At 46.2% G+C, this 12,690-nt stretch overlaps 2 protein-coding genes and 1 long non-coding RNA gene across 28 annotated transcripts in view; 2 read left to right on the forward strand and 1 right to left on the reverse strand.

The window, feature by feature from the left end:
• On the forward strand, nt 1-7,026 carry LOC125986061 (poly(U)-binding-splicing factor PUF60). 6 transcript variants are annotated; one of them, XM_049749439.1, is made up of 12 exons: nt 1-153; nt 646-739; nt 980-1,075; nt 1,174-1,263; nt 1,780-1,830; nt 2,626-2,787; nt 2,862-2,954; nt 4,509-4,722; nt 4,809-5,041; nt 5,726-5,840; nt 6,007-6,266; nt 6,355-7,026. In XM_049749439.1, the coding sequence occupies exons 3-12, from the start codon at nt 992-994 to the stop codon at nt 6,652-6,654; spliced, it is 1,602 nt and encodes a 533-aa protein (XP_049605396.1). In that variant the 5' UTR covers nt 1-153; nt 646-739; nt 980-991; the 3' UTR covers nt 6,655-7,026. The 6 variants fall into 6 exon arrangements, with proteins under 6 accessions (XP_049605396.1, XP_049605397.1, XP_049605399.1 ...); XM_049749440.1 differs by having other exon boundaries at nt 646-735; XM_049749441.2 differs by having other exon boundaries at nt 2-153; nt 4,809-4,999.
• On the reverse strand, nt 6,750-10,681 carry LOC137839657 (uncharacterized). Its single transcript, XR_011085697.1, has 2 exons — nt 10,133-10,681; nt 6,750-9,777 (listed from the first exon to the last, which is right to left on the reverse strand). It is a non-coding gene; the product is annotated as an uncharacterized lncRNA (long non-coding RNA).
• The window catches only part of scrib (scribble planar cell polarity protein), a 26,630-nt gene continuing 21,338 nt past the window's right edge, over nt 7,399-12,690 (forward strand). For 19 of the 21 annotated variants that reach the window (XM_049749419.2, XM_049749411.2, XM_049749423.2 and 16 more), the window contains exon 1: nt 7,400-8,266. In XM_049749419.2, coding sequence (XP_049605376.1) covers nt 8,108-8,266 — 159 coding nt within the window. In that variant the 5' untranslated portion in view covers nt 7,400-8,107. Of the gene's footprint in view, nt 8,267-12,690 lie in introns of all 21 variants that reach the window. The other 2 variants (XM_049749414.2, XM_068648775.1) reach the window with 1 other exon arrangement.

The raw sequence follows: 12,690 nt of genomic DNA on the forward strand, positions 1-12,690 counted from the left end.
CTGCACAACTTCCGTTCGCCTACGTCAAGGAGGCTGTGCTATCGCGAGATCCTGTCATTTCACCGTGTTTGAGAACTATCCCAAATCTCGCGATCGTGCCAGAGCGAGGGCCTCTCCAAGGAGGTGTGCTTCATGGCGGACACGGAGACTGCGGTAAATATTCGTCGTTGACAAAATTGCCTTTTAATCGGATTTCTACTCGAGCGGACGTCGGTTAACAAGTGCGCAGACTCTCTATCTCTTTATATGTTGTATTTGTAAAGCTGTATTGAGTATTTAGCGTGAAAGAAATGCGTTTTGCTTTGCGCGCCATTGTAATGAATGGCTAGCGATTGCTAATCAGGTAGCATCCGTGATAGCCATCCGAATCGGGCCCTAAATAATTTCATTGGTTTGATATCGGGCTGTATCATATCGCCAATTTTTGTGTATCATTAAACATCCCCAACGATTTTGAACTCAATGTCGCTTAGCTAAGTGATCGATTTACCCATTTTCTATCCCAATGCTTTGAATGAAGAGCAGCGTTGGCACCGCGCTAACCAGAACGCAGATTATTTGTTAGCATTATTGTTTCGTTGCTTGTTGCGTTGCATTATTCCTGTAATCTGAAGTCTTATTTTATTTCTTATCACCCTCCTGCAGGATTTGTTGAATTGTTGAAGAGTCTCCATCATTTCCCCCTCTGGGGCTTTTTTTCCCTCAGTGTGGTGGAGCCAACGCTCAGCGGCTTTGGTAGGTAAGGCAAGTTAATTTTTGACTGTTCCCAATTGCAACAAATGCGTATTAATTTTCTGTAGATGCTTACTATAATCCCCTAAAGTAGGATTCATCATTCAGGCCAAGTCTAGAAATGAATGCAATGTCGAGATGTTAAATTAAACGTATCTATTTACCTAAATGCTTATTTTTTATATATATATATAAAAAAATAATCAGAATACATGTAGACCTTATTTTATAGTTTTTATTCTTACAGGGAGTTGCAGTGATGACGATGGAGAATGGACAGGGCACAGGCTCTAAGCTTGGCCTGCCCCCGCTCACCCCGGAACAGCAGGAGGCGCTGCAGCGGGTAGCAAAGCACTTTTACAACCCTTCTTTTAACCCATCATTTAAAAAAAATATATTAACATTTGGAGGATTGAATGTCGCTTGCTTCCCGTGTGCCAGGCAAAGAAGTATGCCATGGAGCAGAGCATTAAGAGTGTGTTGGTGAAGCAGACCATTGCCCATCAGCAGCAGCAGCTCACCAATCTGCAGGTGAGATGTACATTTTATTTCCTTGCGCGTTAGTTTGCCTAAACTTTAGGAAAACAATGTATCGGCTGCGCATTCTCTAAATTATAGATTTCCTATTCAAGTATCTCTTGTTTCATTAATTTAAAAAAAAAAAAGATAAAAGGCTCAATTGGATGCTCTTCCCCTCTTCTCCACCATGCAATGAAAAAGCATGTGTAGAGCGTGTCCTGCTTGTGCCTCTTTGTTCTTTTTCAGGTGGCGGAAGTCCCTACGAAGGCATAGTTTTTTGTGTTTAGTATGTTTTGCTCAAAGGAAGCTTGTTTACTAATTGTGATGAAATTGTCATTTAAAATGGAGGAGGCAAGTCGCCAAACTGTATGTTGTTTAGTGGAAGAGTATGCTCAAAGAGTAGACAAGCACATTTGTCTGTCTAGGTGTCATGACCTTCTTTTTTGTTTTCACAAGTTAAGAAAAGCAAAAAGCTAAGGGATATCTAACCTACCTTTCAGCACCTTTTTCGTCTTTACTGTCTTTCAGATGGCAGCAGTGACTATGGGCTTTGGAGATCCTCTCTCACCTTTACAATCGGTCAATAGATTATTAAATTTTTTTCTGTGCGCATTCTCAATGAAAAAAAAAAAAAAGGACTTTTGATGTGGCACCAATCCCTGCATTTAAATCTTTGCATTCGAGTATTTTGTTAGCGTCCTTGTCGTAATTGATTTGAAAAAGCTTTGAGAGACATTTTTAAAATGGGGCTTTTGCGTTTTTAGCTTCTGGGCAAGCAAGTTAGATAAAGTCGTTTCGCGTTTAAAGGTCTTCTAAGCAGCTTGTAGCACCATCCAAGCATGGCATAGTGGATGGTTAGCAGTCGTTGCGTTCGTGCGACTTAAACGTGAGCCTTGGTGTTGGAAAACACGTTTCGATTAGTCGTTGTTAAATTAAGACCTCTGTCCGATGTGTTTCTCGAGATTTTTGTTTGGATTTCGTATGAATTCCGCGATTATTATTATTTTTTTTGTACCTTACTTGCATCCCTGGACTACAGGTCAGTTTCTGAAGCCAAATGTTTGTAAGGGCTGTGCATGTCAATCACTTCAGTGTTTTCTCTGCCTTCATAAGTCATTTGATAACGCTTCTACATATACATAATAAGACGTCTTCCACTACGGTCTGTCCCTTTTTTGATTACCTGTTCTCATTATCTTCAGACCGACCCCCTTTCCCTAACTTTGAATTGGCCATAGGCTACTTTTGGGAAACCAAAGCACAGTAGAAAAATACACATTTATTATTTCCTGTTTGTGTGTGCGTGTGCATATTCTCCCCGTCGTTCCCTTTCGCTATAATGCTAACGGTTGGTCTTTTTTTCCTGGTCGGCAGGTGGCAGCTCAGCGACAGCGCGCTCTCGCCATCATGTGCCGGGTGTACGTAGGCTCCATTTACTATGAGCTGGGGGAGGACACCATCAGACAGGCCTTTGCTCCCTTCGGCCCCATCAAGAGCATTGACATGTCTTGGGACTCGGTGACAATGAAGCACAAGGTTAGCGAGTTGTCTAGTTGGAGGGAGGCAGGGTGCCAGGTCGGTTTTCATTTTGCTTGTGGTGGGCCGCGCAGGGCTTTGCCTTTGTGGAGTACGACGTGCCAGAGGCTGCCCAGCTGGCTCTGGAGCAGATGAATTCCGTCATGTTGGGTGGGCGAAACATTAAGGTGAGTAGTCTGGACTCATTTCGTCCTAATGGTAAGTTGAGAACACTACAATGGAACCTCCAAAGTCCCAACGCCGTCCAAATCCGTGTTTAATCACGCAGCAGGTGCGGAAGAGCCAAGTCCTCTGCTAACATTTTAAGGAGTGAAAAAAATGTCTCAACAATAAAATACACTAGTGAAATGTTGATTAATTAAAAATTCGTAGTTGTTATAAACGTATGATAAACTGTTCCATGTAGAGTCCTATACAACTTGATTTAGGACAACTCTAGATGTAGACATAAGTGGCCAATTTCTTGTGTGTACCTAAAATTCTACTCTCTAAATTTGACAATGTGGGAAACTGAGGTTCCACTGTACCATATCATTTTGAATAAAAGCCAATCGCACTTGTTGTTTATTGAGTAGCCCTTAAAATTGCTCCTGTCATCTCAACATGCAAACACTAATTGTCTTTTGCCTTGTGTGTCTTTGTTGACTTGCAGGTGCGTGGCTGTGTGACTTGCGTGCGTGCCTGAGTGTATGCATGTGTTGTCGAATGTGTTGCTTCCACACTTGTATCAAGGCCTGTTCGTCGTGACCTCTCAGTGCGATTCCCAGCAGCGCGCTGCATCGCTCTGTTGCTACGTTGTGCCGATGATGGGCTGCGCCTGGTTGGTGTTGCTTGGCCGCCCCATCTGTAGTACAGATCCCAGTCCCGTCTAGATACTCGTGGAGAAAAAAAATATAATAAGAGCAGAGAGAGACAGAGTTGTTCTCCGGAGATAGTGAGTAGTTGCTTAGTGGTTTTAAAATATCTTGATTTATTTCAAGAGAAGAGCTTTAAGGCAGGAGTGGGCGATCTACTAAAACATTTGAATTTGGTCCGTCGTGCCGTTCCAAAAGCAAATAAAAGCTCATTCTAAAATAAATTAGCTGAAAATCCTTCAACATTTATTTTCGGTGCGTCGTATTTTTTTCACACATTTCGTCGGATCCAGTAAAAAAAAAAAAAAAATTGGAAAGCCCCGCCCCTGATTTAAGGATTGAAATGCAGTGGTGCCTTGACTTAGTTTTTTAAGCTGTTGCTCAAGTAAGAAAGAGCCACAATCTCATTTCAGCAGTCAAACACACCAATAGAAAATGAATACACTCACAAAACTCAGCCCTTAAAAGCGCACAGGCAACAAGAGGTTCTTGGTAGTGATACATATTTTAGATAATTATTTTTTTTTTTTACACAAACAAATCAAACACAGTATTCATCCACACCTCAATTCTTCTTTGTATTATCACACACAAAAAATGCTATTCCTGTCATTACACTACACAAAAAGCCTAAAAAGTATTTCTTAACGTTATTTGTTTTTACACATTACAGTTACATCCTTTGATTAAAATCAACATTTTACTGGCATCAAACTTGTAAGTCAAGGTACCGCTGTAACGGACGACTAGGATGATGAGCCAGGTGCAGTGAGAATGTAGGCCAGGGATTCGGAGTGTGTCCTCGGTTCCCCAAAGAAACCTCCCCCCCCCCGTTAAGTAGCCCTGCTGGTATGATCTGTGCTATAGGTTGGGCGGCCAAGTAACATCGGTCAGGCGCAACCCATCATTGACCAGCTGGCAGAGGAAGCGCGCGCTTTTAACCGCATCTACGTGGCCTCGGTGCACCCCGACCTGTCGGACGATGACATCAAAAGTGTTTTTGAGGCTTTTGGAAGGATCAAATCGTGTACATTAGCCCGAGACCCCACCTCCGGACGGCACAGAGGCTTCGGCTTCATCGGTGAGCCCGGTGCCGGGTTGGGGGCAGCGGCGCCACCACGTAGCCCCGCTCTCAGTGCCTTCTAACTACGCTTTGTTGACTTGCAGAGTACGAAAAGCCGCAGTCGGCCGTGGACGCTGTGTCTTCTATGAACCTGTTTGATCTGGGGGGTCAGTACCTGCGGGTGGGCAAGGCGGTCACTCCTCCCATGCCCATGCTCACCCCCACCACTCCCGGTGGCCTCCCACCGGCGGCGGCGGTGGCTGCAGCGGCGGCCACTGCCAAGATTACGGCCCAGGCAAGTATGAATCCCTTCTACAGGGATTTAATGGCCTTCCAGGTAAATATAAAATTAACTGATGGCCATTTTGCTTTGATTTGAGGTGACTGGGAGAAGGCCAGCTTAGTCAAGTATTGAAATGCAGTACGGTGTTCCCTCTGTTATTCAATAATAGAAAAATCTGAGAATGATACAAAACAGATAGTTTTAAACAGTACTTTGCAAATTGCCTATAAGATGGCAGTGAAACTCTTAATGAGGCTCCTCGACTTACAAAGCATTACTTTGGCCTCCAGGTCATTGGAGAATCACTTGGCTAACTTTGTGTCGCCCCCTGGCGGTTGGTCACTTCCTGTGAAAGTGTGTCACTACAGTAAATATGCAGCAGAGCCTGGATTTTAAAATTGGAAAGAAAATTCGTAGCAATTAAGTTCATGGAATGGTGGGTGCGAAGTGGTGAAAGTTGCGGGGGAGCACTGCACACTCAAAAAGAAAAATGGGGTTATCACAATGACTCTTCTCCCATTCACCATTAGGATGTGCACACCAAGAGTCTTATCACAGTAAGAACAGTTGCATTGATTCAGCAGAAGTTCCTTGAATAATTTTAAAGACGAGCTCGTTTTTCCATGTTGGGGCGCTAAGCTGCCTCTGTGGTCACACTTTGTTGATTGTTGACTTTGCTGCCTCTGCTGTGTTCTTGTGTTTCTCTTACCTAATGTCTCGGGAACCCCCTCTCTCAAGGAGGCCGTAGCCGGCGCGTCAGTCCTGGGGGCGTTAGCTGCGCCTCAGCTCCTTAGTCAGCAAATGGGAATACCGCAGGCCGTCATGGCTGCACAGGCGCCCGGTGTCATCACAGGTGAGAGCGTCATTGAACACGTCCGCTGACAACAGTGCCACCTTTTTTTTTTTTGTCACTGATGATCTGGTCCGGGGCTAACATAAGTCCGAAAAGGCAAATGCAGACTAAATGTGTAAGCAAAGCATTGAATTTTCTAATTTTCCTTCTGGTGTTTCTCTTGTAGGAGTGACTCCGGTGCGTCCTCCCATCCCGGTGCTCCCCCAGGTGGGCCTAGTGAACCCCGTGCTGGCGTCGCCGCCCGTTCTCTCCAGTCAGGTGCTGGCAGCTGCCGTTGCTGGCCAGCTGCAGGAGAAGAAGGAGGAGAAAGAAGAGGCGCTCCAGGACGGCACGGGCCAGGAGATGCTGAGCGACCAGGAGCACATGAGCATCTCGGGCAGCAGCGCCAGACACATGGTCATGCAGAAGCTGCTTCGAAAGTCAGAGGTAATAAAATGCCACCAAATTGCATTCTATAGTTATCAACAACAACAAAAATCTTTCGCTTATCCGTTTTTTCATTCTTGTATTCCAGTCCACAGTAATGGTCCTGCGCAACATGGTGGGCCCGGAAGACATAGACGATGCCCTGGAGGGCGAGGTGACAGAAGAGTGCGGCAAGTTCGGCTCGGTCAACCGCGTCATCATCTACCAGGAGAAGCAGGGTGAGGAGGAGGACGCCGACATCATCGTCAAGATCTTCGTAGAGTTCTCCATGGCCTCGGAGATGAACAAAGCCATCCAGGCGCTCAACGACCGCTGGTTTGGCGGACGCAAGGTGGTCGCCGAGGTGTACGACCAAGACCGCTTCAACAGCAGCGATCTGTCTGCGTGAACCGCTTCCACTCTTGTACACCTCAGTCCCCTTGCTCTGTAATTGTCTTGTCTCTTTTTTTCTAAGAAAGAATAGTTGTTCGTCAATGATGAAAATGATGAGTTTGGCTCAGACCTGTGATGACTCCATGGTCCAGGTTTCCACATTTTTTTAAGGAAGAATAGTTGTTTGTCAATGATGAATTTGTTTGGCTCAGACCTGTGATGACTCTGCCGTGGTCAGGGTTTCTACATTTTTGTAACCATACCCATTAAAAAAAGAAAAAACAGATGAATTGTTTTTTCTTTGGCTCATTTACATGTTTTTTCTTCGCAAAATTATTGGACCATGTAAACACTGTTTGTTTTTACAATTAAAGGTTATTTGTCCACAGCTTGTGTGATGCATTTTGCTTCATGGCATGTTACATATTTTTTTATTGAATGATGCTGTGCATCCCTGAATGGATTTTTAAAAAAATGCTTATTCAAAAAATATTTGTCTTGCACACCACGATGTAGAGATTTTTATTTTTCAAATGTGAAAAACTACACAAATATAAACAAATCAATGTCTAAAAATACACTAAGAATCGATAAATATGAAACATTCTACATATAAACGGAATTGCACTTTTTGGACATCAATTGCATTGCATGATGAAGTTTCAGTGTTTGGCCACCTAGATGGCGCCATACACCCAGGACCCAACGACAATAGCGCGTCAGGGGGGGCCGGAACGCGGCGGTCCTATGGCTGCAAACTTAGCCCAGCCCCCCATACCACTAACCGGCCTGGCTGGGGCTCAACAGTGTCAGGGAAGCGCCGCGCGCCCGTGTCTGGGGAGAAGCTCATACACTCACTGTGGAGCATTTCGCCCCCCAAAACTCCACACGCTAACTTTTATCCTGTCGCGGTTATTTTTACAAGGAAGTCCACGACGTTTTCCCACACATCTGCGGTACTTGTGGAAGCTAACGGCGGCTACTGGCTAGGCACAATAGATGTTAGCCGATGGAGGCTAGCCGCAACTAGCTCACTAACAACTCAAACCGGCGAGGAGCGACTGAGTATCCCCATGGACACCACGTTGAACCTCCCCTGACTCGTTCCGCTCTGCACGGTCACCACCCCTCCAGTTGGCGGTGGCGTTCTCGACGCCGCCTGACAAGGCTTATTTTCGGGGCTGAGACACCAGGATGGTGGCGGTGGTAGCTAACTTCAAGTGAAACCGTCCGACTCAAGTGAGACCAAATCTGTCTTTTTGTGTCCTGTTCATGTAAACACCAGAGGGACTACGACAATATTCCTTCTGACATTGGCTGTGGGATTATTTTTTTAATTGGATTCCGGCCTGCTGGTTCGTGAGCGAAGCAAGCCCCGCCAACCATCCAGCCGCCCAAACACGCTTCGCCTCCCGATGCTTTGCCTCCAGTGACACCCACCCGGGGGAACCCCTCCCTCCCACCCCGACATGCTCAAGTGTATCCCGCTGTGGCGATGCAACCGCCACGTCGAGTCGGTGGACAAGCGGCACTGCAACCTGCAGGCGGTCCCCGACGAAGTGTTCCGATACAGCCGAAGTCTGGAAGAGCTTCTGCTGGATGCCAACCAACTCAAGGAGCTGCCCAAGGTAAGTCGAGGGCGAGGAGCAGTCATCACCTCACACAAAACTTTGTCACTTACTAAATATAAATATTTGCCAACAAAAACTCATATCACTAAGAAAACTTTGAGAAAATACAAAAAACAGGTGGGAAAAGATCCCAAAATAAAAGTATTGGAAGATAAAACAAAAGTAAAAAAAAAAAAAAAAAATTATATTATTTTTCTCCACCAGGACCAGTGTAGCAATTATGGACTGCAGAAGCAGCGACTTAAGTGTTTGTGCTTTAGCAAAGTGAACAGATGGAGATTTAGACACCTAGATAGTTGCTTAAGTTTTACAACCCCCCTCGAACTCTTAAATCGCTGCCCACCAATCATTGATTATGTGCCTGCTCTAATCATGCAAGTCTATTTAATTCAAATATTTACGCTAAATATGACTTTATTATGCATCTTTGCATTTGTTGGGTGTATAGTTTGTCCCTGTTGCGGAAGCGGGAGTGATCTTGTTCTCCAGTCTCATGACAGGTTACAAAGGAGTCCATTCACCACCCATCCCGTTACCCCCCCGACCAAAACACCCTCCTCGTCATATCAAATGTCACCGCTTGAGTTGACCTCTGTGCTGTCCGCAGCCGTGCTCGCACTGTATTCAAGTGGTGATACATCACCATTCCGTTGAAAAGGAAAAGTCAGACATACAGACAGACGGACGTAATGGTTCACACCAGTAGCATGTAGAAGAGCGGGCGTTGTTCTTGAGGTTTTTCCTTTGTCGAGATGGGCAAACAAATTCCTGATGGGTGTGTCTCTAATGGATTCTGCTGAACAGGTTCTATGCGGCCTGTTGCTCCCGCTGTTATTACCCAATATGGCCTTGCAGGCGCATCAGAAGCTTGGAAACTTCAACAAGTGTCCAACTCTTGCGTCCTTCTAGTGTCTACTTATCCGAAGAGATGATTAGTTAGATATTGTTATCAAACTGTCATAAATCTTAAAAGATGAATGACATTTCAAATGTCAAAAACTGCCGGGGAGTAAATTCTCCAATGTTCTTTACGTTCTGCTGTTCCGTGTGGGAACTCTGTACTCCTTTGTATTGTAGCGTAAATCCTGAATCATCTGAGTCATTTGGGAATGTGGACTCTTTCAAACGTTGCCGGAGAACGATCCAGAGCGGCCGTGTGAGAGATCCGAGCGCATTCAGCAGGTTCTTTTGTCTGAGCTGATGACCAGCTGGTCCCACATCCTGCCTGACACTGTCCTAACCCCCCAAGCGCACACACACATGCCCGATCTGGTGTGTGAGCGAATTCGTGGTCCTGCTAGTGGGCTATAATTTATTCCTAAAAAGGATTAACAAGGGAGGAGGGTGGGAGTCTTTTCAATACTGGAGGAAGTGATTGAGGAACTGAGCTACACTGATCCTCTAGTCCTTTGGGGATCTCTGGTGGTAGAATCATCCGTCCATCCATCTTGCCACTGATTCGTACTCATGGTAGCATCCTATATGAAGACTTTTTGGGTGGTGATGGCCTGTGACAAGCAAAACAAAACAAAAACTAATGCTAAATCTAAACCCTGCAACACAAAAAGCCATCTGTCCTCCCGAGGCGCTCGCCCGGTAGCAAGCGACAAAGGTAAACACGGAAGCAAAGCCCCAGTGAATAATTAATGGCTGCGGCGGTGGCAACGGCAGCTGTTTGCCATCAAGGAGAGTCACAGAGAGTTTGCGAGATGGCGGTTTGCTTGGCTGCAGACAGACAGACAGACAGACAGACAGACATAAGCCCGCCCGACACTTGTGGCTAACGGCAAGCTCAAAGGCTGATGGATGACAAGTTTATCACATTGCGAGCCAGCGTCGACTTTTGTTTTTTTACACACTCACCTGTGTTTATCACTCAAATATTTGCGCTGAATCAGGAGTCACGGGTCAGATGCGTTCATTAGAGCAGTGTTTCCCAACCTTTTTTGAACGAATCGTTCACTCACGAGCCAACACTAACAGCAACACACACATAAATTGAGTATGTGCCGATGCCACAACATGAAATCTCAAAATTCTCCGATTTCCCACGCATGCACGATTAGCCTTGCGGAAACTGACCTGTGGTTTGGTAATCCTGTTACAATTCGCTCGGTATTTAATGTTGGACAATTTCCCACAGAACATCTCTCACGTGACACCGGTGTGCCGCGGCACACTGGTTGGGAAACACTGCATTAGAGTCCTCTGCTAAAGTGAAGCAGATATTGACTCGTTGCAGCGCTAACTTTAGAACTTTATACTCTATTCGCTGTTTGTGGCCTGCCGCAGAGTCTTTGTGGCGAGGCTGACAAGCACACACACACACAGACGAATGCACAAAACCTTTGTTGTCGCACGGGTCAAGTAGAGCTATCAACGTCCAGGGTTGGCCCGCCTTGATTTGTTGACGTGCGCGTTTCTCGTGTTGATTCCTTTCGTGTCGGGAGCGTCCCCGTCGGCAGGAAGCGGGAAGAATCGAGCCAGTCGTGGAATGCCCTGTTTTTGTGAATGTATATTGCCGGAAAACAGCGAGGCGAAAGAACTTGTATTTTCTCATTTCGGACCCCAAGCCCCCCCTCACGATGGCGCTTACGATAAGAAATGTGTTTGTTTGTGTTCTTGAACCACATGGCTCCGGAGTGATGAGAACAAAAGCGATGTAGTACTCCAGTCTTGTAGCTTGAGTGCTTCTTTTACATTCAGTGCTGAGACATTATTATCCTGTAATGGATATTTGACCAGTGCGGCTCGGTGGCGCACTGGGTAGCACGTCCGCCTCACAGTTAGGAGGGTGCGGATTCCACCTCCGGCCCTCCCTGTGCGGAGTTTGCATGTTCTCCCCGAGCCCGCGTGGGTTTTCTCCGGGCACTCCGGTTTCCTCCCACATCCCAAAAACATGCTTGGTAGGCTGATTGATCACTCCAAATTGTCCCTAGGTGTGAGTGCGAGTGTGAATGGTTGTTTGTCTCTGTGTGCCCTGCAATTGGCTGGCAACCGGTTCAGGGTGTCCCCCGCCTACTGCCCGATGACAGCTGGGATAGGCTCCAGCACGCCCGCGACCCCCGTGGGGACTAAGCGGTTCAGAAAATGGATGGATGGATGGATGGATATTTGACCACAAATAGTGCAGCAGCACATATAGACATTTTTTTTTTAAACTTGCGTGACAAACATGTAGCCTTTAAGGAAGTGAAGCAAATATTGCTGTATGTCAAAGTCAAGGCCGGAGGCCAGAGCTGGTCTGCCACATTTGTTTTTTTTTTGTGGCCATCTAAAGCAAATAAAGTGTGCCTACTTTATGCTACCTGCTAATTGTGTTCATTTGTTTTCTTGTGTAATTTCTATGAAAAAATTCCAAGAGGGGCTGGTGCTGCCCATGTAATTAGCTCAGCGTGGTTGTGTTTGCACTGCAGCACTTGACACAGGCATGCCTGGAATCTCCAGGAGTTTGCCTCCCCTCTCCCCCTCCCCACTCCACCTCTCACACACTTGAACTTAGCCATGATCGCACATTCCCCAATGGCCAACGCAAACATACGCACAAGCCTGTCCTATTTTTCATTAAGTCAGCCGTTGTTCTTTGGGGACGTGAATGGGGATCACGAGGAAAATTTGCCGACTATGCTTTTTTTCGCCCGTGTATGTTTTGGTCGTGATTAGTGTGGGAAGCGCAAGCGTGGGACTTTCTCCGCGTTTCTTCTCAGAGGACAATTCCAGTCCACCGTTAGCCTCGGTCGTCAAAGGATTACCGTGTCGTGTCGAGGCTTTTCTCTCACAATGGAAAGATTGCGACTGAGATGTGTAAATGTGACGGGGGACCATTCTCTGGCATTTACTGGAAAAGATGATTCAATGATGTGGACGCTGGCGGCTGAACAATGAGGCTATTGTGGCAAATACTGCTTGTGCACACACAAACACACTTGAGTGAGGAACGTCATGCGTGTGGAACATGAGTGGCGGATTTGGTTTTTAACACTGGCTGTGTTTGGAATCACTCGAGAAAGTCAACCCTCATATTTGCACACTCAGCACTTTATCATTTTGACAGATTGTGCATTGCCCTTTTCTGTCTCCTGTACAAGCAGTCAGACTAATCTTGCGTTAGGCCTTCCTTAGTCAGGTGAATGCACAACATGCAGCGGGAATAATAAAAGCCAGCGGCGGCGGGACAAAGTTCAAAGCCCTCCCGGCTGTTTTGAATGTCGTTTGCTTTGCAAATGCGCAAGCGTACACGCTGCCTGGTACTCATGTGTGCTTGAGCCACATAAGTCACCTCTTAAGCCCTCAATGCTGCCGCCACCTGTTCACTCTCAATCTTCCTTGGACAGCAGCGTATCAGAAGCTTTACATTTACATCTTGTACTTTGTTCCACTTCCAGTTAGGCTGGGTCGTCTTCATTGGTTGACTCTCAGTA

This window comes from Syngnathus scovelli, chromosome 18 (genome assembly GCF_024217435.2).
Source record: "Syngnathus scovelli strain Florida chromosome 18, RoL_Ssco_1.2, whole genome shotgun sequence".
Taxonomy (NCBI): Eukaryota; Metazoa; Chordata; class Actinopteri; order Syngnathiformes; family Syngnathidae; genus Syngnathus; species Syngnathus scovelli.